Source organism: Barbus barbus, assembly GCF_936440315.1.
Source record: "Barbus barbus genome assembly, chromosome: 3".
NCBI classification, from domain to species: domain Eukaryota; kingdom Metazoa; phylum Chordata; class Actinopteri; order Cypriniformes; family Cyprinidae; genus Barbus; species Barbus barbus.
In genome coordinates this window covers 22,062,875-22,090,641 of record NC_136731.1, presented here as the reverse complement: position 1 = coordinate 22,090,641, position 27,767 = coordinate 22,062,875, and the positions used below count along the sequence as shown (strand labels likewise).

Sequence of the window (27,767 nt, the reverse complement as noted above, 5' to 3'; positions counted from 1 at the left end):
GAAGCAGGAGTTCCCTGTAGCTGTGGATTGAGGATTAATGGAAGGGGTCTGACTGTCGAGTTATGCGAGCTACATAGTGCACACGACCGAATTGCTCCATCAACATAAACAAGCAAACGGTCACGCTACCGAAAAGGTGCGGCGAAGTCGGCGTGCTGTGACCGTAATCGCGCGCGGACGGTGAAAACAGGGGCTTGTGGTGCTCAAAAGGAACGTCGAGGGCCTCGCTGAGGGTTAGCAGAGCGAGGAAGAGGAACAGGAGAGGGAGAAGAAGACGGGCTCTTAGTGCTATTTCAGCGGACCCGACACAGGAGAGTCGAGAGGCGTTACCAAATCCGAAGCACTGCAACCAGACAGCTACTGTTAGCTAGCTAGCGCTCGCTCGCTAGCTAGCTAACCAACTAACCAGCTGCTATCAACCTCCAGACTTTATGTGATCTGACAGAGTACTGTGATCCAGCGAGTTATGATCAGACATAGCTAGTGCAACGGACGCAGAAATCGTATGAGCAGTAAGGGGACGGAGTCTGAAGACAGTTGGCGTCAAGAAAAGTCGATTTAGATCTGTTATACTTGGCCTGCAATCATGGGCAACGCGCCCACCGCCAAGAACAAGGGCAATGAGATGGAGAGCGGTAAGTGCTTGTGTGTTTACTTGAATTAGTCGCACTCAGGCCGGGATTCAAAGCATAGTGAACCGCCTGCCTCAACTGATCTTGGCCATTCGTTTCCATTGAATGAATGACTAACGTGATCTGACATCATAGTTAAAGGTATAGTTCACCCCAAAATGGCAAAACTGCTATTTCCCCCACTCATGTCCTTGTAAACCTGCATGACTTTCTTCTGTGGAGCTCAAAGGAAGGTAACAGTGTCATATTAACTTTCAAAGTGTGTACCGATATAGTGACTGAGGCTGTCTGATCATAAGCTCTCTTGTTGCGCTCCACAGTAGAAAAATCATAAGGTGTTGATAGCAATATGATGGTTACTAAATTGTTTTTTTTTTTTTTTATTGACCTTTAAGTATCTGTGGATCCTATATGATCTTCTAATAAAGGCCTGCCCTCTTAAATCACTTTCATTGACTTCTATGAGATGTTACAGTTGAATGTGATTGTCAAACCCCGGGTGTCCTTGATTGTGACACTGAGAGTGAGTCTGGAAATCAAACAAATCATAAAACAATGTGACCCTGGACCACAAAACCTGTCATAAAGACCAGTTTTTTTTTTTTAATTGAGATTTATACATCAGCTGAACATATAAGCTTTCCATTGATGTATGGTTTGTTATGATAGGACAATATTTGGCTGAGATAAAACTATTTGAAAATCTGAGGGTGCAAAAAATAAAATCTAAATGTTGAGAAAATCGCCTTTAAAGTTGTCCAAATGAGGTTCTTAGCAATGCATATTACTAAGCAAAAATTGTTTCAATATATTTACGGTATGAAATTTACAAAATATCTTAACGGAACATGATATTTACTTCATGTTCTAATAATTTTTAGCGCATAAGAAAAATCGATAATTTTGACCCATACCCATATTTTTGACTATTGCTACAAATATACCCGTGCGACTGATGGCTGGTTTTGTGGTCCAGGGTCACAAATCTGTTTTTTCACATTCAGATTGTAGACTTCCTCTGCAACTAATCTTAACCGTTTAATGACATCTTGACAAACATCAATACCTTCTAGATGTAGCGGATATTATAGCTGCTCTAAAACGTCACTCAGTTAAGCATGCTTCATACAATGGTGCAAAAATATGAGAATGGGTTTTTGTTTTCTGTATGAGAAATGGCTTGAGTGAATCTAGGGAAGTGTTTTCAAGGATTCTTTTGTGTAAACACTTGAGATTGTAAGGAAGTTTTGGTGAATCTCTCCAGCCTCTTGCAATAATGTTGCACAAGCCGTGAACCTTTTAGGATACATTTGTTGGTTGTAATACTTGCCAAATGCATTCATTCTGTGTCTATGTTAAAGCATGAAAACAAATGTAGACGTATTACCTTTTTCCAAGAAATAGTTATGTATCATTTACTGAGCCTCATGGCATTCAGAACCTGTATGCATTTCTTTCTTTCATGAACGTAAAAGTAGGGCTGGGTATCATTCAAATATTTTTGATACCGATACCTTGAGTTCGATACTGGTTCCTGAACGATACTTTTTTCGATACCAGTTTTATGAAATCAGTTTTAATAAGATTACATTATCTCAAAAAAATATTTTTTTTTAGCTTGTTGATATCTATACAGACTCAAAGCCTCATCTCCTGAGCCACTGTACAAAGGAACAAAATATAGCCAACACAAATAAATAAATAAAGTTAAATTATTGAAAATCAAAGTTTATTTATTTTGGCAAACAAAGGGGGGGTTACTATTAAAATTAAAACATGGAATAACTGTTGTGTGATCATTACTAAAAAAAATAAAAGTTTTAATTTTAATAGTAGCCTAGTAGTAGCAGTATGTACTAGTGTTGTCAAAAATATCGATATTTCGATAAATATCGATACTGAAATATCTGAACGGTACCAATATTAATTTCCCGAAGTATCGATACACCGATACTAGCCGAGCTGTCACTTTCACTTCTCTCCAAAGGCGCGTGGACAAGCACCACACGTGACCGCACTCGTCTCCTTCGCTCTGGTTAAATAGCAAAAGTGAAGTGAATAGAAAGATGACTGCTCTGGTTGTTAAAGAACACAGCAGGAGCGCTATCTGTAGGGATCTATGATCTCCGCGATGCAGAGAACGCCACGGAATCCAGTCATAAAAACAGAATTTACAGTTTAACGCGGAATGTCACGGAATTTGTCAAAGTTTGGATGAATTAATCAAAAGTAGGTCATTACACTTAAATCAAATCGCGATATGGACTAGTATCTGTAAATATTAAGCTGCAAAAGTGGATTTAAATATGAATCCTGCATGTTCTGCGTGTCTCTGTGTAAATGTGCTGCACGTGCGGTTGTGTTTACTAATGTGGCGCTCGCGGTGATTTCAGCGTCTGCCGTATCAATGAGGACATAAATACATCAACAATATCTCCAGAACTGATCTGAAAGGCACTTTACGAGCATTTTACCATTTAATTTGAGTAAAACTAGCGTCATATCATACACACACAGAACTTTAAAGGTATTCACGGCAACCCGTCAAAATAAAAGTTCAGTTTAACAGCCTATTAAAGACCGTGTGCCAGAAATAGGCTATATTACTATTATTTAGTAGAATGTACATAATACTACTACTGTTAGTATTTTTAAAAGAAATAATCACAAAATATTTTAATTTTAATAGTAAATCCCCTTCATTTGCCAAAAATGTAAATGTTTAATTTTCATTAATTCAAATATAAATTAATTAAAATTGTTTTATGCCTTCATCTGATATCCAGTAACATTTAAATACACAACACAGAATTTCTGAGGGGGGAAACACATTTCATAAGGCTACTGTAAGAATAAATAAAAATAGTTTGTATGCATTCAAATAGCCAGACATGCTAAAACACAGAATTTGGTAACAATAAAACATAAGGTGAGAAAATAATAAAACATTTCATACGGCCCTAAACGTGTCATTTTTGTTACACTTTTAATAAATTAAATGTTAAATTGTATAATTTTCATGATTTTAATGAATTAGACATGTTTTTAGATTAATAGCATTTAATTTGACCATTAAAGAAAAAGAGTCCAGAAAAATTAAAACGGAAAAAAACGGAATCCAGAAAAATTAAAATGGAAAAAATTGAATGTAGAAAAAAATAAAACGGAATTTGGGGAAAAATAAAACGGATTTCATAGGGCCCTATATCTGGAAATATTTTGGTTATGAAGCAAATGAGAATATCAACAAATATAACTTTGGATTTTAATTAGTACATGTATTAGTAAACGTTAGTTTCAATTAACATTTAACTAAGATTAATAAAATATTAATAAATAAATCCACAAAGGCAGTACCTCAAGACATTTTTTTGTTCATGTAAAATATACCGCATGTTCTCGACTTGTTACATTTATCTTTAAATTAAAAACAAAAATACCCCCTTAATATTGTGGCAGTTTTTTTCACCGTGGTATCGAAAATGGTATCGAGTATCGATATTTTTCAAGGTATCGTATCGAAGTTAGAAATTCCAGTATCGTGACAACACTAGTATGTACTGTCTGCTGAACAATATTAATTTATTTCTGCCGCAGTGTCTTCCAAGTTAAACCGAACTTTTATTTTGACGGGTTGCCTGGAATACCTTTACAGTTCTGTGTGTATATGATATGATGCTAGTTTTACTCGAATCAAACGGTAAAATGCTCATGAAGTGACTTTCAGAGCAGATGTTTTTCATGTGTTCATGTCCTCATTTAGTGAGGCGGCAGACGCTGAAATGACCGCGAGCTTCAGTCTGTGTATAATAAACAAACCGCACGATTTAAAGAGCAGACTGCTCCGTGCTCTTTCGAAACGCTCTCGCGGAGGTCAAACACTGATCAATCAGCGCGTTGCCGCTTCTAGTCAAACACACCTAGTGCTGCAGGATTATTGGCTCACTGACGTTAATGAGATTAACCCCTTAGGTATCGAAATTTGGTACCGAACGACAAGACGTTTTTCGATACTCGGTGGTATCGAGGCAATTCGGTCGATGCCTAAAAAGTATCGAACTCGATACCCAACCCTACGTAAAAGATACTTTGAAGTGTGTCCAAGCTGCTCCATACAGAGAATGGACACCTAGGGCTGTTAATCTCCATAGTTGTCAAAAAGCACCATGGATCTAGTCCATAAGCCTTGAAGGATTCCTTATTCACTGATAATTCTCAGATCTCATTTGTTGTTGCACAGGGGCCTATATGCAGGTATGCCACGTGAAGACACTGTGCTAGGTTTAACATCAGTTATGCCAAGCACAGTTGGTTTTTCATGTTGCATTATAGTGCCAAGCTAGAATATTTGGAAGTGTGAATGAGCATTGTGGTAGAAGGCAAGAATTTCTTATAATATTCACTTAAATTTGTGTTTGTTTGTCAGACCAAGCTATCATATGGCTTCAAAAGACTTAGAATATTGTGCACAAGTTGCTTTGATTGTCAGCTTGAAACCTCTTTGGTATTCCACAAAACACACACACAAAAACTACACTAAAAATGAAGGTTCCAAGGGTGGTGGGTTCACGGCAATGCCATAGAAGAACCATTCAAAGAACCTTTCATTCAGCAGTTCTTAATTTTGTTTTTCTTCTCAGTGTAAAGAACAACTTAGAACCTTTTTCTACTTCCCCAAGGTTCCATGGAACCAACATTCTTCACGGAGCCATATGCCTACAAAGAACTTTTCATTTTAAGACTGTATCCCTTAGTCTTTGTAAGAAGTTCTCATACTCTTTGTAAAATGGTTTTGCTTATTGTTTACCTGTGAATTGCATGCTTGCCATGTCCTATTACTATTATCATTATTAGAGAACAGCTGTAAGAGTTAGAACTATAGCTCTCGAACTTAGTGTTTGCTAATTTGGCAGTTGAAACAATGAACTGCCGTTAAACTATAATAAAGTCACAGGCAGTCTTCATAGGTGCAGTTATCTTCTTAGATATCAATTGATTCCATCCCTCAATAAATCGAATTTATGTCTAAGCTAAATAGCCTGATGTCCTCGCCCATTTGAACTTCATAGCGCAACGATGATTACATATCGTAAATGGAAGCATGTTCCAGGAACAACTGAGAAAAGAAGCCCTAATTCAGCAGCCGCAGTGGGTTTCATGAGAAAGGCATTTCTGACCGCAAAGGTCAAACCAGCAATAACTATATATGAGGAGGATGTGAGTGAAGAGGACCCGAAACATAAACACAGGGCTGCCATGAGTCTTCAGAGAGCACTTGGGAACCGATGTGAGGAGGAGGAGGTCTGGGCTGGTAAAGTCATGGAGATGGGGTCATATGATGCAGCCTGTGTGATCCAGCCAGCCTGGAGTGTTGACGCTGAACAGTCTCTTGAACATCATATGATGACCACTGTTATGAAAAAGACCACTTTGTGTGTGGCCTTCTGTCTGCATCTTCAGGCGATGGAATCTTTTTGCTTTCTCTCTTTTCCTGTTGCAAAAGTTAGCTTTGCTTCTGCTTTCTTGTGAGTTTTGAATCACAGCATCAGATGTCTCTAGGATAGTCCTTCATTTTATAAGCACTTTTTGCCCGCAAGGGATGGGTGGCATGTTTTTTATATATATATATATATATATATATATATATATATGCAACAACAAAAGTTTTACCTGGTAATGCTTTGCTGTTTACCACGGTACTGACTACATAGAAAGCAGCAAGTCTGCTTTACCTTATTACCACATGTGAGAACGATTGGGTAGCATGAAGTAAACAGAAAATACAGCATGTTAAGCAAGGTAGAACTCACTGAGGGGTGTTTGTTAGACATAAGAGTTTAGTTGTTTTGCTGCCTCAATGTAAAATTCAACTTATGTAATAGGCTAGGTATTCAAAAGCATCTAACGTGATTCGTTCAGTCAGAATTTATTTGGAATTTTCTGTTTTATGATACTAGTTTGCTTCTGTTTGCTGTTATGTCCAATGTAATTCTTAATGAATAATTGTATCTTTTGATGTGCAGCAAGTTCCTACTGAAAAGAGAAAAGTAGGAAATAGATTAGGCTCATTTCATTGAATTTACTGGATTATCCAATAATATTCAAATTAAATTTATAGGGATGGGATGATAAATTTGAAGTATTACTTAAAAACTAAGCTCAGAATTGATTCCAGAGAGAATCGCGATGCATTCAGAAAGTTGCAGAATCAATTCACAAATCGATTTATCGTCCCATGATCCCTATAAAATTACGACATGACTATTTATTATAGAATTTTCCCCCCATTAAATAAAAATCTGAATAAAAGAATCTCTTAGGAATTTTCCGAAATCAGACCCCCCCCCCCCCTCTCAAATCAGATTGAAGTGTTAGAAAGTAGCAAAATGTGAAACCATATGATGAGGAATCTTAAAGGAACTTAATTGGGGTAGTGCCATTTAGTGGGATATTATCAAAGACTAGAAATGCAAAGATGGTTCACTCCTATACTTATGAATGGGAGAAACAGCAATGCGCAATATGGAAGGATAGTCCCGCCTTCTAAATGTAAGAGCCAATCATTGAATGGTAAAGTCATTGCATCACTGCAGCGGCCCCAGTTTCCATAGAAACCTGAGGCTGGAGCAGCTGATGCGCATGCGCAGTCATAAGCATGTTGGAGCTACGCATGGCATTGGCTGGTCTAGCCTGAAAAGTAAGCTTTTTAAACCCTATTTGAGCAAAAGAAACAACATTCATGGGGTCGTTCATTGCAGATTAATTGTAATTAAAAATTACAATAATTTTTTTGTCTTTTATCTTTTTCTTTTCATTAAACTATTCATATTCTTACACAGTTTAAACCTAAATGATGTTGGAATAAAGCTCAAGTATGTGTTATTTGTCATCTACCCAGTACCAGTTCTCTGCCATATATTTGATGCACAGTTTGTTCCAAAGTCAAACACCTTTCAAGGCCCCTTTCGAGCCCAGCTTGCATAAGGCATAGTTGGTGTCGGTGAAACAGATATGTGTGAAATGGATCTCAGTGGCATGTTGCTGCTAGAATCTATGTGTGAAGAGTGGATTTCTATTTGCATGTGACTGCATGTCATTTGAATATGCTTGATACATTCAGTTGCAAAAATGGAGTGCTTTTTTTTTTTTTTTTTTTTTTCACGCTGAATTTTAGCGCACCCTCCCTTGGTCAGAATGGGGGGCTTTATTCATGCCATGCTTCATGTCCATATCTGCTCCATCGCTGATGGACCGCCCAGATCCCCAGAGACAGGTGCTAGATGGCATCCGGGGCGGGGGGGGGGGCATATTTTATCGTGTGCATGGACAAGACAGGACGACATGGCAGACAATGCTGTGGATCAGACAGTACAACAGTAAGGGTTAACGCCAAGGTGGGCTGTGGTGGAAACAGAAGTCCCTGACTGTTCACGGAAGCCCACGGGAGGAAACTGGGTGTGTGAGCCCGGCACAGGAAGGCAAGGAAACGGAGAAGGTTCAGCCCTGCCTGCCCTGAGTCCCGAATCCTCAGAGAGGTCAAAATAGAAGAGTCTCGTGAAAGAAGTGACCCTAACTCCTGTTTTGTAAAAAGAGTTTGGAAGCGCAGCCGTACAAAGTCGGATGCCTCTACGCCACGCTTATTTTCACGGCTGTCTACCATGTTAGCGCTGCAGAGGTTGGCAGAGAGGCTGTTCCAGCGGGCCGGTCTTGGAGACTCTAGCCGTGGGGAGGGCGGCTACTACCAGTCCCAGGATGAGTCAGAGGCCTCTTGCTGGAGTGAGTGACTGACCTGAGACATTATGTGGGTTAAGGCTGCTGGCACAGTGAGTGTTTGGATGTAACTATTGTAGGCGGAGCTTGGGAAAGGGAGCGGAGAAACCTGCATGTCTAAAGGATTTACCTCCCCATCTGATCTATAGGGAAGTGCTGGCCTGACTCCAAAATGAGCATGTGAGATCAACCAATTATCCTTTTGAATACCTTTGATTATGGATAGTATATCCACCAGGCTGATACTTGACCATTTAAAGTCTAGTCAATAGAGGATAAATGTTTTTTTTACATTTAAGTAAATGTTGTTTAAAATAAGTTCTTATTTTAGAAATGTGCTTTCAATTCCTTTAAATGTCATTATTTTGATTATCTTGCTCTCTGGATGTTAACATTACCCATATTGGCTGACCACAATTTATAGATGTTTTTCATAATGGGATCAAAAAGAGATTTGGATTTAACTGAAACTATGCAGTAAATATAGGCAAGGTCATGGGTGATATGGAGATCTAGTTTAGATTAGCACCTCTCGCTGTGCTTCATGGATTGATGTGGGACTGCCGAGGCACAGATCCTGGGTACAAAACCCTTTTTATTCAACTTCTAATGTTTGTGCTGTTGCCTGGCGTTGGCTGCGTCATACAGGAGTTCCAGGGAAGCTGGCTGTCTGTCTCCTGGGAAACCTGTCAGTGTGTCCCGCTTTGTTGGGGTCCCAGTGTTCTGCCGTTCCTGCCAGTCTGAATTACGAACTAATGCTAACGGTACTACCCGTTCATGTAGCGCTTATCCACTCTTTTAGATGACTGTAGGGTCAGACTACAGACCCTTTGAAAATTTGCTGATTGCCCTACAAGCATTTGATTTGCAATTTGATGTTTTACACGCGGTGTCTTCATGGCATCTGTTAAATCAGTCCTTTTTTGTCAACTCTCCTGCATTTTCTTTGGTTGACTGTTCTGTGCTTTTAAAGTCTCATCTTTAAAGTTCCCACCAGGGCATGTGGACATTTACTTAAAACACCCCACCTTTACCAACTCTGTATCCATAAAGTTAGCCTGTGGAAGTGTGCCAAGTATCTGAGAGCAGAAAGAGATTATGGAGGAGGGAGAGACTTACCAAAGGTGTCGCTGTCCCTTGAGTCTCCACCTGGCCAGGGTGGCTGGATCTGGCTCAGTCTTTAAATCCATCTGTCCCTGACTCTTCCTGTGTCTCTGCTTTACTCTTGCTCTGCCACTGCATTTATTCCCTGAAAGAGGCTGAAATGCCAGGCCTGGGGCTGCATTGTCTGCAAATGGGTGCTGCTCTCAGATGTGTGTGTGTGTGTGTGTGTTTTTGTGAACCAGCGGGGCTTTTGCTGTCAATGCACCACTAGCCGACCTCTTTTGGTGTGTATCAGAGCAAGCAACAGCAGCCGAGGGCCACACTGATTGATCTGACTAATCAATTGTGGACTCTGTCCACTAGAGGACATTGCCAGGGTTTGAGGGACCAACAGGGTGCACTTTTATGTGGTACCCTTTATTCCCACTTCATTTTTCCAGTTACTGGATTCTTTTTGACCCTAATTTCTCCACTTTTAATAAGAAGTTACCTTTTATTTGCTGCTTTTAAGTTGCCACACTATCCGTTTATTGTCCATGATTCTTATTAGATGTGACACTGCTGTTATAGGTTTGCCCCTCCCCTAAGCGACCAGGTCCCTGTTTGGATCAATGTAGTGCGTGTGTTTGTGTATGTGCTTGGGTTTTAGGCGTGTGTGTTCCACTTGAGGGTGAGTGGAATGGCACTGTGTACAGAATATATATTGATACAAACTGAGCATGAGGGGGATTGATTTACCAGGGTGATGTCCGCACAGTGGAGCCACTGAAAGCGAGGGCTTTAGTTCAGCATTCGGCACTCGAGGAAGAGCAGGAATAGCAGACTGAATCATTGGTCACACTTGGAGACAAAAGCAGCGTTGGAAGCACACCTGTAGCTCTTAGCTAAAGTGGATGTGAGGGTCAAGCGTGCAAGGACCTCTTAGGAAGAGGCGTAGGGCTATGAGCCTGATGCTGTGAGGAAGAGGAGAGAGGAGAAAGGAGGAACCATCTCGGCAGGGCCCATGTGTGACCGAAAAAGCTCCAGGAGGCATGGTGGGAAGCGGGAATCTCGTTCTTCAGGAGGATCAGTGGAGGGAGGAGGAGGAGGGGGAGGTAGTAGTAGTGGTGGTGGTGGTGGAGGAGGAGTGGAGGGTCCCACGCTCCTAGTGGACGGTAAGGGCACGGCTAACTTTGTGTGGGAATTGATCATTTCCCTGTAGTAGTCATGGCACCCATTTGTTGGGGAAGCCAGCACAAAGGCAAGGATCATTCATATCCTGAGCCATTTATGAAATTGCAGAAGGGCTATTTTTACATATGGCTGTTGTAATTTTTTAGATTTTTCTTTCGGGTTGTTTGCACGTCGTAGCGGCCTGATCTTTAGGGCTGCCACTAACGACTATTTTTATTTTTATTAATCTATCGACTAATTTTTCGATTAATTGATTAATCTAAACGATTAATTTCCCGCAAAAAAATCAACAATTTTACTTACAAAATATTTTATTAAATCAAATGAAATCCAAATTTCTATGAAATCCTTTTTTAAACCAAAAGTGAAGTGCAACATAGTGCAAGAAGCAAGTGTCCATCTCATAGTCCAAATCACTGAAATCACAGTTCAGTATTATAGTGTGAGAGTGACAACATATCCACGTGTTCTAGTCTAATAACAATACAATTATAATCAAAAAACACCTTTTAAAGGAGTATTTACCAGAAATAGTATTTACCAGAATTTATTTAGGTGAAAAATGTAAATGTGCAGTATTTCTGAAAAAATGCTTTTTTTTTTTTTTTTAATATAAAATCAATTATTTGGAGATGCTTTTTATTTTTAAAATTTAATGGAACAATTAAAATGGAATCCAGAAAATAATGGAAAACAGAATTTGGTACAGATAAAACTGTAAAACTCAATAAATTAGACAGGCTTTTTGATTTAATACAATTTAAAATGAATTTTGAAATATATATATATATATATATATATATATCTTTTTTTTTTTTTTTTTTTTTTTTGTGGTAATAAATGGATTGAAGTTAACAATAGCTTTTAAAGTGACTTAAAGTACATATATAATAGCAATTATGCAATAATTAGTTCAAATAAAGTATCAAAAGCAAGGAATCATATGGTTTTATTGAACAAAACTGTTAAAATGCATAATGTATTATAAACAATAGAGCTAATATAGATTACGCATTACAACAAAGGGCTGCAGGGGCGCCAACGGCCTGACGATTATTTTTACACATTACTGTTTAATATTGACCAAACACCATTTAATTCAAACGTACACTTAATCTTTAATATTTGGCCATTTCTTTAGGACAGAAATGCTACAGCCACTGTAATTACATGAATATGTGGACATCAAAACGTGTAACTCAGAGTGAGGGGTTTGAGCTTTTATTTTGAAATCGCGATGTATTCTCCTGTGTTTGTGTAGGTTTATAAATGATTTACCTTACAAATCTGATGAAACGCCGCACGTTGCGTTCCCAGATGAACGTTATAATAAACACAAACTCACAACAGCATGCAGAGATGAGTTTGAGTCGCTCCACATGTAAATTATAACAGTTTCTGTGGAACTACTGTGAACGGAGCCGCTGTGAGACGCACGTGCTTAACTACACGCATGGAAATAATTAAAGCGCATATACTGTGTGAACTGCATCACATATAATTATGGAGGCCGTCTGTGAACTCTTTGCCTGTCCTGTCGCAGCCAAAAGGACTGTCCCTGAACTCTCGTCCTGTCCTGTCATGGCTAAGGAGGCCATCTGTGAATCTTCGTCCCGTCGTGGCTACAGAGGCCACTTATGAACTTTTGCCCTGTTCTGAACCGGCTGAGGAGGCCATCTCTGAACTCTCTTCCTGTGCGGAATCAGCCATGGTGGCTGATTTTGAACTGTCCATCCGTTTAGTCTCATCTAATGTGTCTGAGTTTGAGCTGTCTATCTTGCCTGTCACGCCCATGGAAACTTTAAATTAACTTTCTGTATGCCCCGTTAACTCTGTCATTGCCAAAGATATCCCTAGTGAACAGTCTGTCTATGCAGTTTCCATCAATGAGTTTGATTCTGAGAAATTGTCTACCTGTTTAATTAAATCATAGCGTTTTTGAATTCACAATTATGCTTAATTATGATTTTTAAATGGGTTTAATATATCATGCAGCCTTGGAAAATAGTCATAAAAATGTGTTTTATGGATTCTAGTCTGTGAAATGCGCCACTTCCGGTATTTTGCCGGTTTAAATTTACATTTACATTTGAGCTACTAACTACAGGAAAGCTAGTAGCTCAAATGCTAGTAGAATGCTAGTAGAATGCCGGTTAGTCGACGCGACTAACGCGATTTTTTAAAAATCGACTAGTCGACTAAAATCGACGAATTGCGACAGCCCTACTGATCTTTGTTTTGAATCTGTTTCAAGCACCTTTTGTTGCATGGTTTTGTGGAGCCTTTGGATCAGTATCAAGTTTAGGTGACCTTTGGACACTGTCCTCTCCCCTGCCTATATCTTCTACTGTAGTTCCTCTACAGATTATCTAAACGAAGTAGAAATATGACCCTGGAGTGTGTGCAGTCCCATCAGCCACTGCGTTTGTGAGAGAGACACTCTTGAATCTCTCAGAGATAATAAGGCAGGGGAATTGACGGGAAGTTGTGGGGTGAGGCTTTTGCTTTTGCTCTCTCTCTGGCTCTGCCTGGAGCTTGTGGATTGGAGATAATGGCAGTAGATTTGAGTGTGACTAACCTTGCTCCACTGCATCTGCCTCTTTCACCACAGAAAGAGATTGTTTAATGCCCATACTTTGGATTTAAAAGCATTGCACTTTGGAAATGCTTCATGTGGGTGTGTCCTACAGTCTCCTCAATGGCAGCAATCGCACTGCGTTTCTTTGTATGTCTCCTCTGGGCGCAGCAGTTGCAACAGTTGGATCTTCTCAGCAGCTGTGACAGCTTGCATTTCCCCAGAGGGAGCGCTGGTAGTGTGGAATGAGGAAGAGTCTGTAATCTGAACGTTCCCACACAACTTTATAAAGAAAATGGGGGGAACATAGTACTTCATTGGTGTGTCCACCTGATTTCTTTCTCACTGTTTCCAAAGCAGAAATTATGATGCTGTGACTTTTCTCTCTCTCTCTCTCTCACTCACTCACTCACTCACTCACTCACTCACTCACTCACTCACTCACTCACTCACTCACTCACTCACTCACTCACTCACACACACACACACACAGAGCGAGAGAAATATGAAGTGAGAGAGAGTCAGTGGATATTGATTTGGGTCTGAGCTCTTGTTCTGTCATGGTGGGCTCAGGAAGTATTAGATAACATGAGCTCAGTCGATGTGGTTTTAACAACAGTGGAAATTAGAACAGGCCTTACCTCGTACAGCCAATGAGAGTGATTGCCACAGTGTTGTCTGAACACACAACAAACATAATGAAAAACGGAAGTGGCCAATACTGTGGGGACCACAGTTTTGAGTTTGTTTGTGTTGTTTTGTGGTAGGGAACTTAAATTTATATATAATGGGATGCTAATTTAGCTTTGCCCTGGAATTTAAACCAATCTGGACAAAACCGGCCAGCATGTCTCTTCAAGAAAACAACCTATTTTCACTACATGCTGATATAAACGGTTAATACCTGAATTTGACAGGATTTTATAGAGAGGGATATGATGGGGAGAATACTATCTGTTGGCATAGTCAATCTAAAATGTGAATGCTTTGGATGTTAAAGGGATAGTTTGCCCAAATATGGCAATTGTGTTATTTACTCACTTTTAAGTTGTTCCAAACCTCTGAGTTTCTTTTTTCTGTTGAGCATTAAAGATGATATTTTGGAAAATGTTGGTAAATGAACAGTTGACCGTAGCCATCGATAGGGTTGGGTATTGTTTGAATTTTATCAATTCCAATTCTTTTCGATTCCCAGTTTCGGTTCCAATGAAAAATGATGATCCTCAAAAAATTATATCAGACATAGGGCTGGGTATCGTTCAAAAATGTTCGATACCGATACCTTGAGTTCGATACCGGTTCCTGAACGATACTTTTTTCGATACCAGTTTTATGAAAACAGTTTTAACAAGATTACATTATCTCAAAAAACTTTGGTTTTATTTTTTTCAGCTTGTTGACATTTATACAGACTCAGACTCATCTCCTGAGCCACTGCACAAAGGAACAAAATATAGCCAACACAATAAATCAGTACAAATAATTTTAATAAAGCTCAAATAGTTTTCAGTTTACACTAGTGCGTGCTCGTTTTAAAACGCATAGCTCAGACAGAATCATCATTTCTATTCATTTATTCGAGGTTGTAAAAGACTTCAAGAAATTTAAAATCTTTATCCACTTTCATAAGTGGATGTTTTATTTTCTTTCACAATGTTTTATTGTTATTAAATTCTGGTGTAGTATGTCTAATTATTTGAATGCATAAAAACTACTTAGTTTATTCAAATTTATTCTTAAAACAGCCTTATGAAATGTTTTCTTTTTCCTCAGAAATTCTGTGTTCTGTATCTGGTTTTCAAATGAAGGCATAAAACAATTTCATTTTTCTTTTAAATTATTGAAAATAAAACTATTTATTTATTTTGGCAAACAAAATGTTACTAGTAAAATTAAAACATGGAAGAAATGTTGTGTGATCATTAATTAAAAAAGAGTTTTAATAATTTTAATAGTAGCCTAGTAGTAGCAGTATGTACTGTCTGCTGAACAATATTAATTTATTTCTGCCGCAGTGTCTTCCAAGTTAAACCAAACTTTTATTTTGACGGGTTGCCTGGAATACCATTACAGTTCTGTGTGTATATGATATGATGCTAGTTTTACTCGAATCAAACGGTAAAATGCTGATGAAGTGACTCTCAGAGCAGGTCTGGAGATGTTGTTTATGTCCTCATTTAGTGAGATGGCAGACGCTGAAATGACCGCGAGCTTCAGTCTGTGTATAATAAACAAACCGCACGATTTAAAGAGCAGACTGCTCCGTGCTCTTTCGAAACGCTCTCGCGGAGGTCAAACACTGATCAATCAGCGCGTTGCCGCTTCTAGTCAAACACACCTAGTGCTGCAGGATTATTGGCTCACTGACGTTAATGAGATTAACCCCTTAGGTATCGAAATTTGGTACCGAACGACAAGACGTTTTTTGATACTCGGTGGTATCGAGGCAATTCGGTCGGTGCCTAAAAAGTATCAAACTCGATACCCAACCCTAGTCAGACATTTATCCTGTCTCTTTTTACAAACAATTTATTTGCTGCTGAATACCATGAAGAAAAATCAATCGTCTACATGAAAACTGGACTCTTTAAGAGCTGTTTGTACGCAAAATAGAGCTGCATGATTCTGGATAATTTTTTTTTTTTTTTTTAGATTTTTTTTTTCTTTTCAGTGGAAGTTGTGGTTCTCTCACGATTCTGAAGAAAAAAACATTCAGACAAATAAACAATCACATGTAATTTATGAATGAAGGATTCAATGACTCTCAAGATGTACTTGTTTCCTTACTGAATGAATCAGCGTTTTTGAAAAAAATCTCTTGTATGATTCAAAGACAAATACATTTTAACAGCCCCTTTTCACCACCTACTGGTGTAGCAATGTATTCGATAAATCTTCATTTAAAGTGTCAAATTACTTTCAAAAGGTGATTTACTCTATTTTAATCGCTATCGTACATATCAGAGTGTATATCTGAACTATAAACTTTTATCCCAGTACGTCTGTGATTTGAATGTTTGTAACAGAAATAATGATACTGTGTGGTTGAAAAGACTGTGAAGCGGTTTCATTCATATACATGACAGCAGCTGCTCTCTTTAGGTCAGCGGCAGTGTGAATGCAGATTTAAATTCTCAAAACACGTTGGCGTTTGAATCGTTTTCGCGATCTTTAATGATCTGTTACATTAAAGTGCTTTGACATTGGTGGCGACACCTCTCTTGAGACATGTTTAGCTTATCACAGATATTATACTTAGCTTTTTTTGGCTTCTGATCACAAGTGTAGATCACAAGTGTAGCCAAACTTTGGAGGACTTAGATTAGCGAGCAAGGTCCTGGCAGATCACTAGGTCAGGTCCTCAGAAATGAATCGAAATTTTAATTTTACAACAAGTATCCGATTCCTCACCTTAAGTATCCGATTCTGGAATTGGAACTGATTTTTGATTCCCCAACCTAGCCATCAATATCCATAGTATGGAGGAAAAAAAAAAACTATCATCTTGGCAGAATAGATTTGCTATGCTGCTGAATTGCTGTTGATTGTTTTTGTTGCTACAAAGCAAGTACAGGAACTAGGGCTAGCTACTGCTGCTGCACATGTAGCATATATAATAACCCCTAGCACATTTAGAAAGGTGGAGCTTGGGAGGGTGGAGCGTTTCAGAGGAACTCTGAAACCGCTCTGTGAAATGCTAACCAGCCATTTAAATGTAAAGCAGCAAGCTGATTGGCTGCAAATGCAACATGAACCAATCAGCTGGTGCCGAGTAATTTAACACTGTGAATATCATCAGTTTGCATTAACGACCCATCAGCCTGCACCATCTAGAGTTTCATGACAGAGCATATATACTGTGGAAATCAACGGCTACTGTTTGGTTACCAGTATTCTATAAAAATCATCTTTTTATTTTTGATAAAATATCGATACCTGCAGGAGTTTCTTTCAATAAAAGAAAGAAACTCCTGCAGGTATCGAGGGGTGAGTAATTGACAGAATTACCATTTTTGGGTGAACTGTCCCTTTAAATTACCTGTATGCCCACACAGAGTCTGTCTGTAGAATTCTGCTGATTTATACTTGAATCAACAATTAAAAAAAAATAAAAAATGCTGGAATATTGCTGAAATTGATGAAACGTTGTAAATTGCTGTCATAAATAAGGGTAGACCAGCAACTCTGGACTTTAATGTGTTGTAGGGGCTGTAAAAGGTTGATGTTGACTGCCATACAGCCATGCCTGTTTTTACATGTCCAACTTGTTGACATTTGAACAGATTCTAATGGCAATATCTCCTCAGACTTCTTTTTTCTTTTCTTTTTTTAGCACATTAGTATGTCTCTAAGTGCAGTGCTGTTCTGTTGTGCACATAATTAAATAACACGCATATTATTTCTGCCTTTTGTCATTTTCAGTTAAGGAGTTTCTTGCTAAAGCCAAAGAAGATTTCCTAAAGAAATGGGAGAACCCAGCACAGGTCAGTTAATCCCATATTCAGCACTGCATAGAATCACTTTGTCAACCAATGAGCTAATGCCCCCTTCTGGACACAAGGTGAGCTGACCTGCTGTTTGTTTTTCTCTTTAACACCGGAGTCTCTGTGATTTTTCAGTAGTAGGCAGCTTTTGTACTAGAGACCCTGAGGAAGTTATAAAAGTACAATTTAATGTATAATGAATTTTGATTTAATTTGCTGTATTTCATCTCATTTCTGAAAATTGTCCTTTAAACAGTGAATATAATCAGATAATAAATGAAATAAGCAGTGCTCCAGATAAACCATACAAGAACGGTCAAATTTGTCTTTGAAAAAATTTTCATCTTCTGTTCCTCTTTATACTTTGTGTTCCTCAGAATACTGCATCTCTGGACCATTTTGAGAGGTTGAAGACTCTAGGCACTGGCTCGTTTGGACGAGTCATGCTAGTTAAGCACAAAGAATCAGGCCAGCATTTTGCCATGAAGATCCTCGACAAACAGAAGGTAAGCCACTCTCAGAGGAATCAGCGCTGAAAGTTGTGTGTCTGTGTGTTGGAGCTTATTTTCTCGTGTTTTTCAGGTGGTGAAACTGAAACAGATAGAACACACACTGAATGAGAAACGCATCCTGCAGGCCGTCAGCTTCCCGTTCCTTGTGCGATTGGAGCACTCATTCAAGGTACCAGCTCTGTGTGTGTATACTTGCATGTTTTGGACAAGAATGATATAGAACTTAGTCTTTCAGCCTTTAGATGAGTTTCGGGTCAGTAAGATGTTTTTTAAAGATATTAATATTTTTATTCAGCAAGCACACATTAAAATGATCAAAAGCGACAGTAAAGACATAATGCCGTTTTATTGAACTTTCCATTCATCAGAGAATCCTGAAAATAAATGAGGTTTTCACAAACATATTAAGCAGCACAACTGTTTTCAACATTTGTAATAATGAGAAATGTTTCTTGAGCAGCAAATCAGCATATTATAATTATTTCTGAAGGATCATGTGACACTGAAGACTGGAGTCATGATGCTGAAAATTCAGCTTTACATCACAGGAATAAATTACATTTTTAAAAATATTTAAATAGAAAACAGTTATTTTAATTGGAATAATGTTTGACAATATTACTGAATGTTTGATTAAGCCTTCATGAATCTCAATGGTTTTGTGCTCTGTTCTTTTGTGTGTTGTGTTCTTAGGATAATACTAACCTGTATATGGTAATGGAGTATGTTCCTGGAGGAGAGATGTTCTCTCACTTACGTAGAATCGGCCGGTTTAGGTGAGGGGTTTTTTTCTCTCTCTCTCTATTCATACATGCTTACTCCATCCAGGCTTGTTATACTTGTTAAAATTTGTGTTTCTTTATTGTTATGAAATCACTTAGATTTTATTTCCATTTATAGCTATTTATTGTTGTTTTCTACTATTTTTAGTGTCATACTACAAAATGTGTTACATCATCTATATGATGACACACAATTTCGAAACCGCCTCATACTCAAAATAATACCAGATTAGAGACTTATTAGTCAAATCTAGAGCAACACTGCATTCTTGCTGACAGTGATTTCAGTCATTTTTTCAATAAATATTACGTAACTACTGGCCACATTGACTAACTTCCTCGAGCTGCAGTGTCAAATTTAGACGGGGAACTTTGAGGCCAAATTGTCACTTGCCAAACATTTAAAATGTATTCATAGTTTCTTTTTGAAGGCACATTATAGCAACTCTAAAAGATTCAAAACATTCATTGTTGTCTGTGCAACCTTCCTCAGAGGCTGCAGCACTGACTGATGCTTTGAATAAGTGATATTGGATATGTTACATCAGACTGGGAATTAGTTTTGTTTATTTTCAGGTCAGTTAATGATATTTTTTTAGGTTAGTTGATATGACGTCAAACAGTGGCAGCAGTGTCCTGAACTATTCAATCATCTCATTCTTGTATAATGACTATGCATGCAGGTCCTGTGACCTCTGTACATTTACGTTGTGTCTGTCTGTCTCTGTCCGGTGCAGTGAGCCTCATGCCCGATTCTACGCCGCCCAGATAGTTCTGACCTTTGAATACCTTCACTCACTTGATCTTATCTACCGAGATCTAAAGCCTGAAAACCTGCTCATAGACCAGCAGGGCTACATACAGGTAAACACGCAGGTTTTAAAATCAGATGACTTCATGAAATGTAATGATAGCAGCTCCAAGAATGTCACATGACTGCAAAGAGTATATGTCTTGTGTTTGAGTGTCTTTTTAAGACTTCCAGGCTCATTCATAGGCATTCACAAATGAATACATGCAATATTCATTCTTGCGGTTGTCTCAGGTAACAGATTTTGGATTTGCTAAACGTGTAAAGGGCAGGACCTGGACACTGTGTGGCACACCTGAGTACCTGGCGCCAGAAATCATCCTCAGTAAAGTGAGTACCGAAGCTGCGTTACTTGTTTTAACTGCAGTTTAAGCCATTTCTGCATAACTCATGCTCTCTCTGTCTCCCAGGGTTATAATAAAGCAGTGGACTGGTGGGCTCTGGGAGTGCTGATCTATGAAATGGCTGCCGGTTACCCTCCGTTCTTTGCCGACCAGCCCATCCAGATCTACGAGAAGATTGTTTCTGGAAAGGTGAGTGCTGCGACAGAATATCATATTATTTGGTGCTGGATGTCATATAGTGCAGTGGCCACTCTTTACTACACACGCGTGTCAGTGGTGCTGTTATAATCTAAACTGGTATTGTTTCACAACTTGAAATAAAGCTGAAATAATAACATTTAAATAGTAGATGAAAAACATGCTTGGGCAACTGTCTGAAATAAAATAAGTTTACTAAAACTGAAATAAAAATAAAGCTAAATAAGAATATAAAAAAACGTAATAACTAATGTAATTAATAATTAAATTTAAAATACACACATACATACACGCATCTATATTAAAGCTGATTCAAAATATTAATAACCTCTACAAAATAGAAAACAAATACTGAAACATGTCTCGTGTCTTTAAGGTTTTTATGTGTGGTTTTGGTAACACAGAGAAGGGTTATTATAGTTCATTGAAACTTAAAACATTTCTGTTAATTGAAATAAAGGTGAAATAAAATTATTAATTTAAACAAAAACGAGAAATGTTGTCTTGACAACTAAATTAAATGAGTTTACGTTGAAGCACTAAAAATACTAAAGGTCATTGCACACGGAGTCCGAAATTTCCGCACGTTGAAAAATAAATACGACCTCACGCTATGTCAATCACGTTTACACACTGCCTCCGAAATTTTCGTCCGTCATAAAAAATGCAGTTTTTTGCATCCGTAGCAAGAATTTTGAGAGGTGTTTTGACAGTTCAGCAAATGCCGAAATCCAGAATGACGATTGTCAAGTTCATCCACTTCATCTCGCAGCAGAAATAACTGCATATTGATCCTTGCACACTGAGTTCACAGAAATAGGTGGTCTTCTTTTTAATATGTGGCTCTAGAATCACTAGCAAAGCATCAAACTGAGCCACTGACATCCTGAAGTAAACTTTGAATCGCCCGTGATAATCCCGCAGCTCCTTGATAAGGAAGGGGAACTCTCCGTCCTCTCTATAGCTCAGGATTGGATGGACCCAGTATTTCCTTTCTTTTTCTTTTTTTTTTTTTTTAAGAAGCGAGAGGACAACAAAATCATCCTCATGCTTGAAGACTACTGTAGGCTACTGTTTTGCAATTTTTTTTGCAACGGATTAATAAATACACATTGGACTCAGTGTGCAAGGTTTCTGTGCATGACAAATTTTTAGGAATACGAAAAAACGCATACGAAAATTTCTGACTCAGTGTGCAGAGATCTTAACTGTAAATAAATAAAAACAAAAAAATAAAATAAACCTACAAATATTTAGAAAGAACAAAACCAAATAAAAAATCACAAAAGCGCATAACAAAGTTACTAAAAATTAAACTGAAAAAAGTATTCCAAGAACATGACTCTGAAATAGTTTTCAAAACTGTCCTGGAGCAGCCAAGCACTGTCTCCCTCATCTAACACACCCGATTCAACTCATCAGCTCATTAGTAGAGACTTTAAGACCTGAAATGGATCAGAAAAGGTAAAGAGAGTTGAGAGAGAATACGTTGCGTGTCAGATCCGTGTCATGTTCAGAAGCAGCAGCTCTTAAAGAAATGGCAGCCAAAAACAACCTAATAACCAGCTGCTGTGATGTCTGTTCATCACGAACAAAAGAGGAAATCAATAACTTTTATAGCTTTAAGGATTCATGTGTATTTAGTTTACAATTTAGTGTTTGATAACTTTATCCAATTTCTGTATATTTCTGCTGAGGGGCACAGGTAAATATGACATTTATTATAATGGGTTTATGTGAAGAATGTTTTAAGTTCACTTAAATTAGAAGTTTTTTTTAAGTCTAATAAATGTTAAAATTGATAGCTCTCAATTATAATGTAATGTTGAGTAGCTATAGTCAGTGGTTAAATATTAGGGGATATTTTTTATAGGGAAATCAGTATGAATTGGTATCAGTGATCCATGGCCTTCAGTCATAAAAAAGATGCCATTAAACAAATATTAAAAATATACTGTCTTTATATTGTTTGTAGATTTAATTTGAAGATTGAATGGGAATTTATTGCAATATAAAAGTATATTTAAAAACTTTAATGTTAGGTGGGATTAATCGCGACTAATTTCAGAAAAAAACGTGTGATTAGTTCGTTTTTTTTTAATCGATTGACAACACTAATTTATTTACTTATTTATTTTTTGCCATGAATATATCCTTTGCTGATATGAATTTAGAAAATTAAAGTTTAAATTTGAGCTGTGAGTCATTTAAACTGTTTCCGTGGGGTCTTACAAAGTCTTAAATTTAGTTGTATCAAATTTAAGGCCTTAAAAAGTCTTAAATTGTACAAGAAAGTCTTAATTATGATCTAGAGGTCTTAAATTTGGAGACGGAAAGTCCAGAATTGCGATAAGGCTGAATGTGACGATTAAACTTCAAAAGGCTATGATTTCATGAAATAAACATGACTGCTGCACGTTCAAAGTCTGGTGCTGCGCTGCTTCGTGTAGCCTGCTGTCTTTACCGGAAAACTGTTTTATTTCAGCCAAACGCGACACCTGCTGGCAGAGAATGAATCCGTTAACAGAGGTTAAACTAGTGCGCGTACGAGTTTCACTGCACGATTCAGGCTATTAAAATACATTTAGAATGATCACATAATTTAAAAGTTAATATTAAGAGACTTACGTTTTAGACACCATATTTCCTGCTTTTGCTCTATTTCTCCAACTAAAATAATTCCAAACACAGCCACAGCACTGTTTGGCGTCTCTGAGCAACATGACGGTGATTCCTTCCTGAATGAATCAACCTTTTAAATGATTCGGTTCAATCGCAATGACTCACTTATTAACGATGGCTCGCTGCCACCTGCTGGTGGTTTTAATTTCACATTTAAAGTATCTTCATTTTTTAAAATAATTTCAAACATCAGTTTTCAATGTTTTAGGTTTCAAATATCAAAACATTATTTATGCATTTGTAACTGAATGTTAGCATTCTGTGTCCCTCTGAGCTGCATTAAATTGTGTGTAAATAAATCTAAATGCCACTTCAGATTTCAGATGCATTGCAAAGATCAGTTTTGTTGATAATAGCCCAAATGCAAGAATTTGACTCAAAAGATGATGCACACTTTTAGAAAAAAATGGCTTAAAGGTAAAAATGCCCATACAACTTATTGGAAAAGATTCATTTCTATCTCTGCAGTGAACTGACCACACGGAATATGAAGAATATCAATAAAATTCAGGAGTCAGCTGTCCATGGTAATCTTTAAGATACCAGCACAATAACACACTTGGCAAAATATTGTCTAATTTCTATCTATAAAATCCCAGAAAATATCAAGATATAATTTTGTCAATTTCGCACACCCCTAATTCATGTTATTTAATTTATATAATTTATTGATAATAATTGTTAGTCAATATAATTAATACTTTTGACTTATCCATTTTCTTAAAAATGGTTTAAAGGCTGAAATGTAAAGTTTATCATTTTATAAAACTTTTTGTTTTTGTGAAAGCTTGTATCTGAATGCTTTTGGCAGTCATTTTACAGTTTAATATGCTACTATAGACATTGCCCTACCCTGCTTATATGGTATTACTTTTATTTGTGCAGTTCTTAAAAGTCTTAAAGTCTTCAATTTGAGCTTAAAAATCCTGCAGAAACCCTGTTAAAGGTTTTAGCTTGCTGTCGTCTTCTGCTGCTCCTCTCATTGGTTTTGTGGTTTGGGTGCAACGCGTCTTTTATAGGGTTATAAATTTAGGTATTCAGTCGCTGTCAATTAATTAGCTTTTGACAGATGAACTGACAAGTTGATTTATTAAATAACATTGTGCCAATTATGATTTTCTCTCTGATGTATTGGAAGTGACACACATTTGTAAAGGTGCTTGTGAATCCCAAACACTTAAGTGTGTCTTAATCTTTCTCTAGGTTCGCTTCCCCTCACATTTTAGCTCTGACCTGAAGGACCTGCTGAGGAACCTGCTGCAGGTAGATCTGACGAAGCGCTTCGGTAACCTCAAGAACGGCGTCAACGACATCAAGGGCCACAAATGGTTTGCAACCACCGACTGGATTGCAATCTACCAGAAGAAGGTATCTCAATCATACTGGGTTCTTATAACGTTCTCACCATTTCCCCAGTCTTCAACTCATCCCCATTTGTGAACAACTCATCAGCAGTACATGTTATGGTCTTCATCAGAATGTAATAACCTGTGTTTTCAGGTGGAAGCCCCCTTCATCCCTAAATGCAAAGGCCCCGGCGACACCAGTAACTTTGACGACTACGAGGAAGAAGAAATCCGGGTCTCTTTCACAGAGAAATGTGGAAAGGAGTTTGCTGAATTCTAGAAGCAGCAGCAGAGGAGAGGGATTGGAGAGAAATTAGATGTGGGGCAACAGAGAGAAGAAAACGTTTTCCAAGGTGGTTGTGGTGATGATGGACTGGACTGAGCCTTATCCGGTAACAACAACGTAGAGCCCTCACACGCAGATGGAGGGAGAAAAAGAACAAAGTCCTCAGAGAGATGCCAGCAGTGTTGCCTTTTCAGATCCTTCGCCACTTGTTACTTGTCCATTTTCATGTTTTCCCTCTTGTTTGGTAGCCAGGGTGCATTGGGCAGAGATTTGGTCACTTCTTTGTGACTAGTTATTTGTGACTATTTCTTTTTTGTTTTTCCAGAGCTATAGAGGTTACTTTGTAGTACTGAATTTTGGTTTCTCCAGAGAAAATTCTCCCCCCACCCCTTTTTTTTTTTTTAATTTTTAATTTTAACTCAACACCAAGTCGAACCAACTTACACCGTTAAAGATTTCTGGCTTATTGTTTGTCACATCACCTATTTCTCATTTGGATTTCAAGTATCACACCACCATCCTTCAAATTTGTTATCGCATATTAATTGGCTACAGTGCACTAAGATCAGGCAGAATCAGCCGCTTGGTATAAAGATTGTTGATATGGATCATTCATTGTCATTCTCTAGATTATTTAGTGTATTTAAGTCAATAGAATGTGCTTTGGGTTGTAACACTATTTTAAATTACACATCTGTAGCATGTAAGCATACTTGAAGCTCCAAATCTAATATTTTACACGTTTTCTCAGATGGCTTTGATTCTAAGATAAATTTCCAGAGATAAACTCTCAAAACGCAGAATTGAAGGGATGCAATGAATTTACAGCGAACACAAAGGCTTGTAATACAGCTGGTTGTTTTTAAAAAGATGCTTTTAAAGGAAAACGTTAAAGGAGAGCACTGTTTCTGTGGTTACACTGGGTTCCTGGTGGATGATGTTTTTTTTTGTTTGTTTTTTTATTATTATTATTATTCTTTCTGCCGTGTCGCCTGCTAGTGACCAAACCCTTTGTTTCTCCTTATCCTTACTGACGATAAGAATAACCTCCATCTGACATCAAAGTTGTTTGAAAATTAGGCCGATTTCCAATACGTTTCTCTCTAAGGCTTCACTAATCGATCTCCATTTCTGCTTCAAATAGGCTTGTTGTTCATGTTGACTTTGTGTTATTAAGATATCGACCAGTTAGTGAAGCTCCATTCGGCCTGTTGAAATATCGTCCAACGAACTGATCAAAATTTGTTCGCGTTCTATCTTGCTCTGTAACTTTGTTGGATGCAAGACAATCCAAACGCAAATGTCCCCGTGATTTTTTGTTGTTGTTGTTTAGTTTCCAGAAGTGTGCAGTAATGTGTTGCAGAGATTTTATTTCGTTATGCTTGAAAAGCTTCGCGTCCAATGAATATTTAATTCGATTGTAAAGGTGAAGTATAACTTCTGCATCAATAGTGGCGCCAAACTGAACCGCAGTCTGTTTGAGTAACAGAAAGGACATAATATATTATAACTGATCAAAGGCGTTATTTTTATGATTTTTGCTGCTGGTAGCACAGAGTTGACACGCTTCACCTTTAAAACTCAGATGCCCACCATCGCTTACAGCTCAGTCCTTCAGGAGTCAGCTGTTCGTTAGGTGCTGATTTCAAAGTCGAGTTTTGGTTTGTTATAATAAGTATAGTAACTTAATTTTGTTGAATGTGTGGGAACTACAGATTGGTGCCAGGTCAAAATTGGTATTTCAAACAACTCCTTTAATAACAGAAGAATCTATTGGACACTGAATAGCTTTGATGCCATTTAAATTGCAGTATGAGATCACATTACTGTTCTTTTCCCTCAGGAAATGTTATGTCAGTGTATTCTGCCAGATTCACAGCCAAAACACACCAGATTGGGTCAGTTTTTGACCATTCGGATGCTGATGTAGCTTTAGAATCAGATGAGCAAAGGGTAGGAGTTTATATTTCACAAGACATTATGGTAGGTTTACATTTTCTCTCCCTCATTCTTCTCCCTGCATGCCTAGCTTTTGCTGGGACGTTTTCTTGCCCCATTTCTGGAGACTTTGTCATAAAATGGTTGTATAAACAGAAGAAACAGCTCCATCTCTTGGTTTGAATAGCTGGAGAACAAAACAATCAGTGTTTAAAGAATGCGTCTGTATGTTTAGATTACCCAGCAGGCTCTTCAGCGCTGGTCTTGTGACGCTAGAAGCAACGTAAGACTATCCTCTACTGGTGTACTGAGTTATAATGTCCAGGTTGGCTTCAGATGAGCTCTTTTCCTCATCTTTGAGCTCGATCGTGACGTGGGAGGGTTCTGTATAAAGCAGCACCATTTTAAAACAGTGATTCTTTGGGAAATGATGGCTCAAATGCACCTTTCATTTTTTGTCAGAGCATGGAAAAATGTGACATTTTTGGCGGTATTCATATGTCGTCCCTCCTGGGTCCCGTCCCTTCCTTTCAGATACATGGGTGTAACACATACATCCTTCATTTTGTTCATTCACATCGTCAGTCATCTTTTATTGTGCGCGCATCAGTCCATTATACAGTTTGCCTTTGTACACATCCAGTTTCCTACACTCTTCTATTTGCTTTTTAAAAAAAAATCATGAAAACCTTTGATTTACTTTTGCATATTTTCTAAGTGTATTTTCAATAACAGGAGTCTCTTTCCTCCCGACATGGGTATGGTGATGGTGTAGTCTATTGTACCTTCTCGGGAAACAATACTGTATATTCTCTGCCTTTAACAGTCTTAATTATTTTACCTTCTGGAGAAGTTGACGGATACCCGTAGGACACATCGAGTATGTTTAAAAAAAAAAATTACACAGAATAATATTTTGCAACATGTATCATTCCAATAAAGTTTTAATTGTTAAAATTACAAGAATGTGGTGATGTCTTAAATGTTATTGTTCTGAATTTTGATTTGTCACAGGACATTTAACAGCAAACAAATAAACAAGCACACACACACTATAGTCAAGATTTGAAGTGGATCAAAACCTTTCATCAAGGTTGTCTTAATACCTCATATCAAAATGTGTTCTTGTC

At 37.9% G+C, this 27,767-nt stretch overlaps 1 protein-coding gene across 3 annotated transcripts; it reads left to right on the top strand.

Moving 5' to 3' along the window:
• Positions 1–27,598, top strand: LOC306853968 (cAMP-dependent protein kinase catalytic subunit alpha; the record flags this gene model as incomplete). Of its 3 annotated transcripts, none has more annotated exons than XM_079391698.1 (10): positions 1–635; positions 17,677–17,738; positions 18,116–18,244; positions 18,321–18,419; positions 18,944–19,026; positions 19,770–19,896; positions 20,078–20,173; positions 20,254–20,376; positions 24,271–24,435; positions 24,568–27,598. In XM_079391698.1, the coding sequence occupies 10 exons, from the start codon at positions 587–589 to the stop codon at positions 24,691–24,693; spliced, it is 1,059 nt and encodes a 352-aa protein (XP_079247824.1). In that variant the 3' UTR covers positions 24,694–27,598. The 3 variants fall into 3 exon arrangements, with proteins under 3 accessions (XP_079247824.1, XP_079247823.1, XP_079247825.1); XM_079391697.1 differs by lacking the exon at positions 1–635 and adding an exon at positions 7,936–8,408; XM_079391699.1 differs by lacking the exon at positions 1–635 and adding an exon at positions 10,510–10,660.
• Between the last annotated feature and the right edge of the window lie 169 nt (positions 27,599–27,767).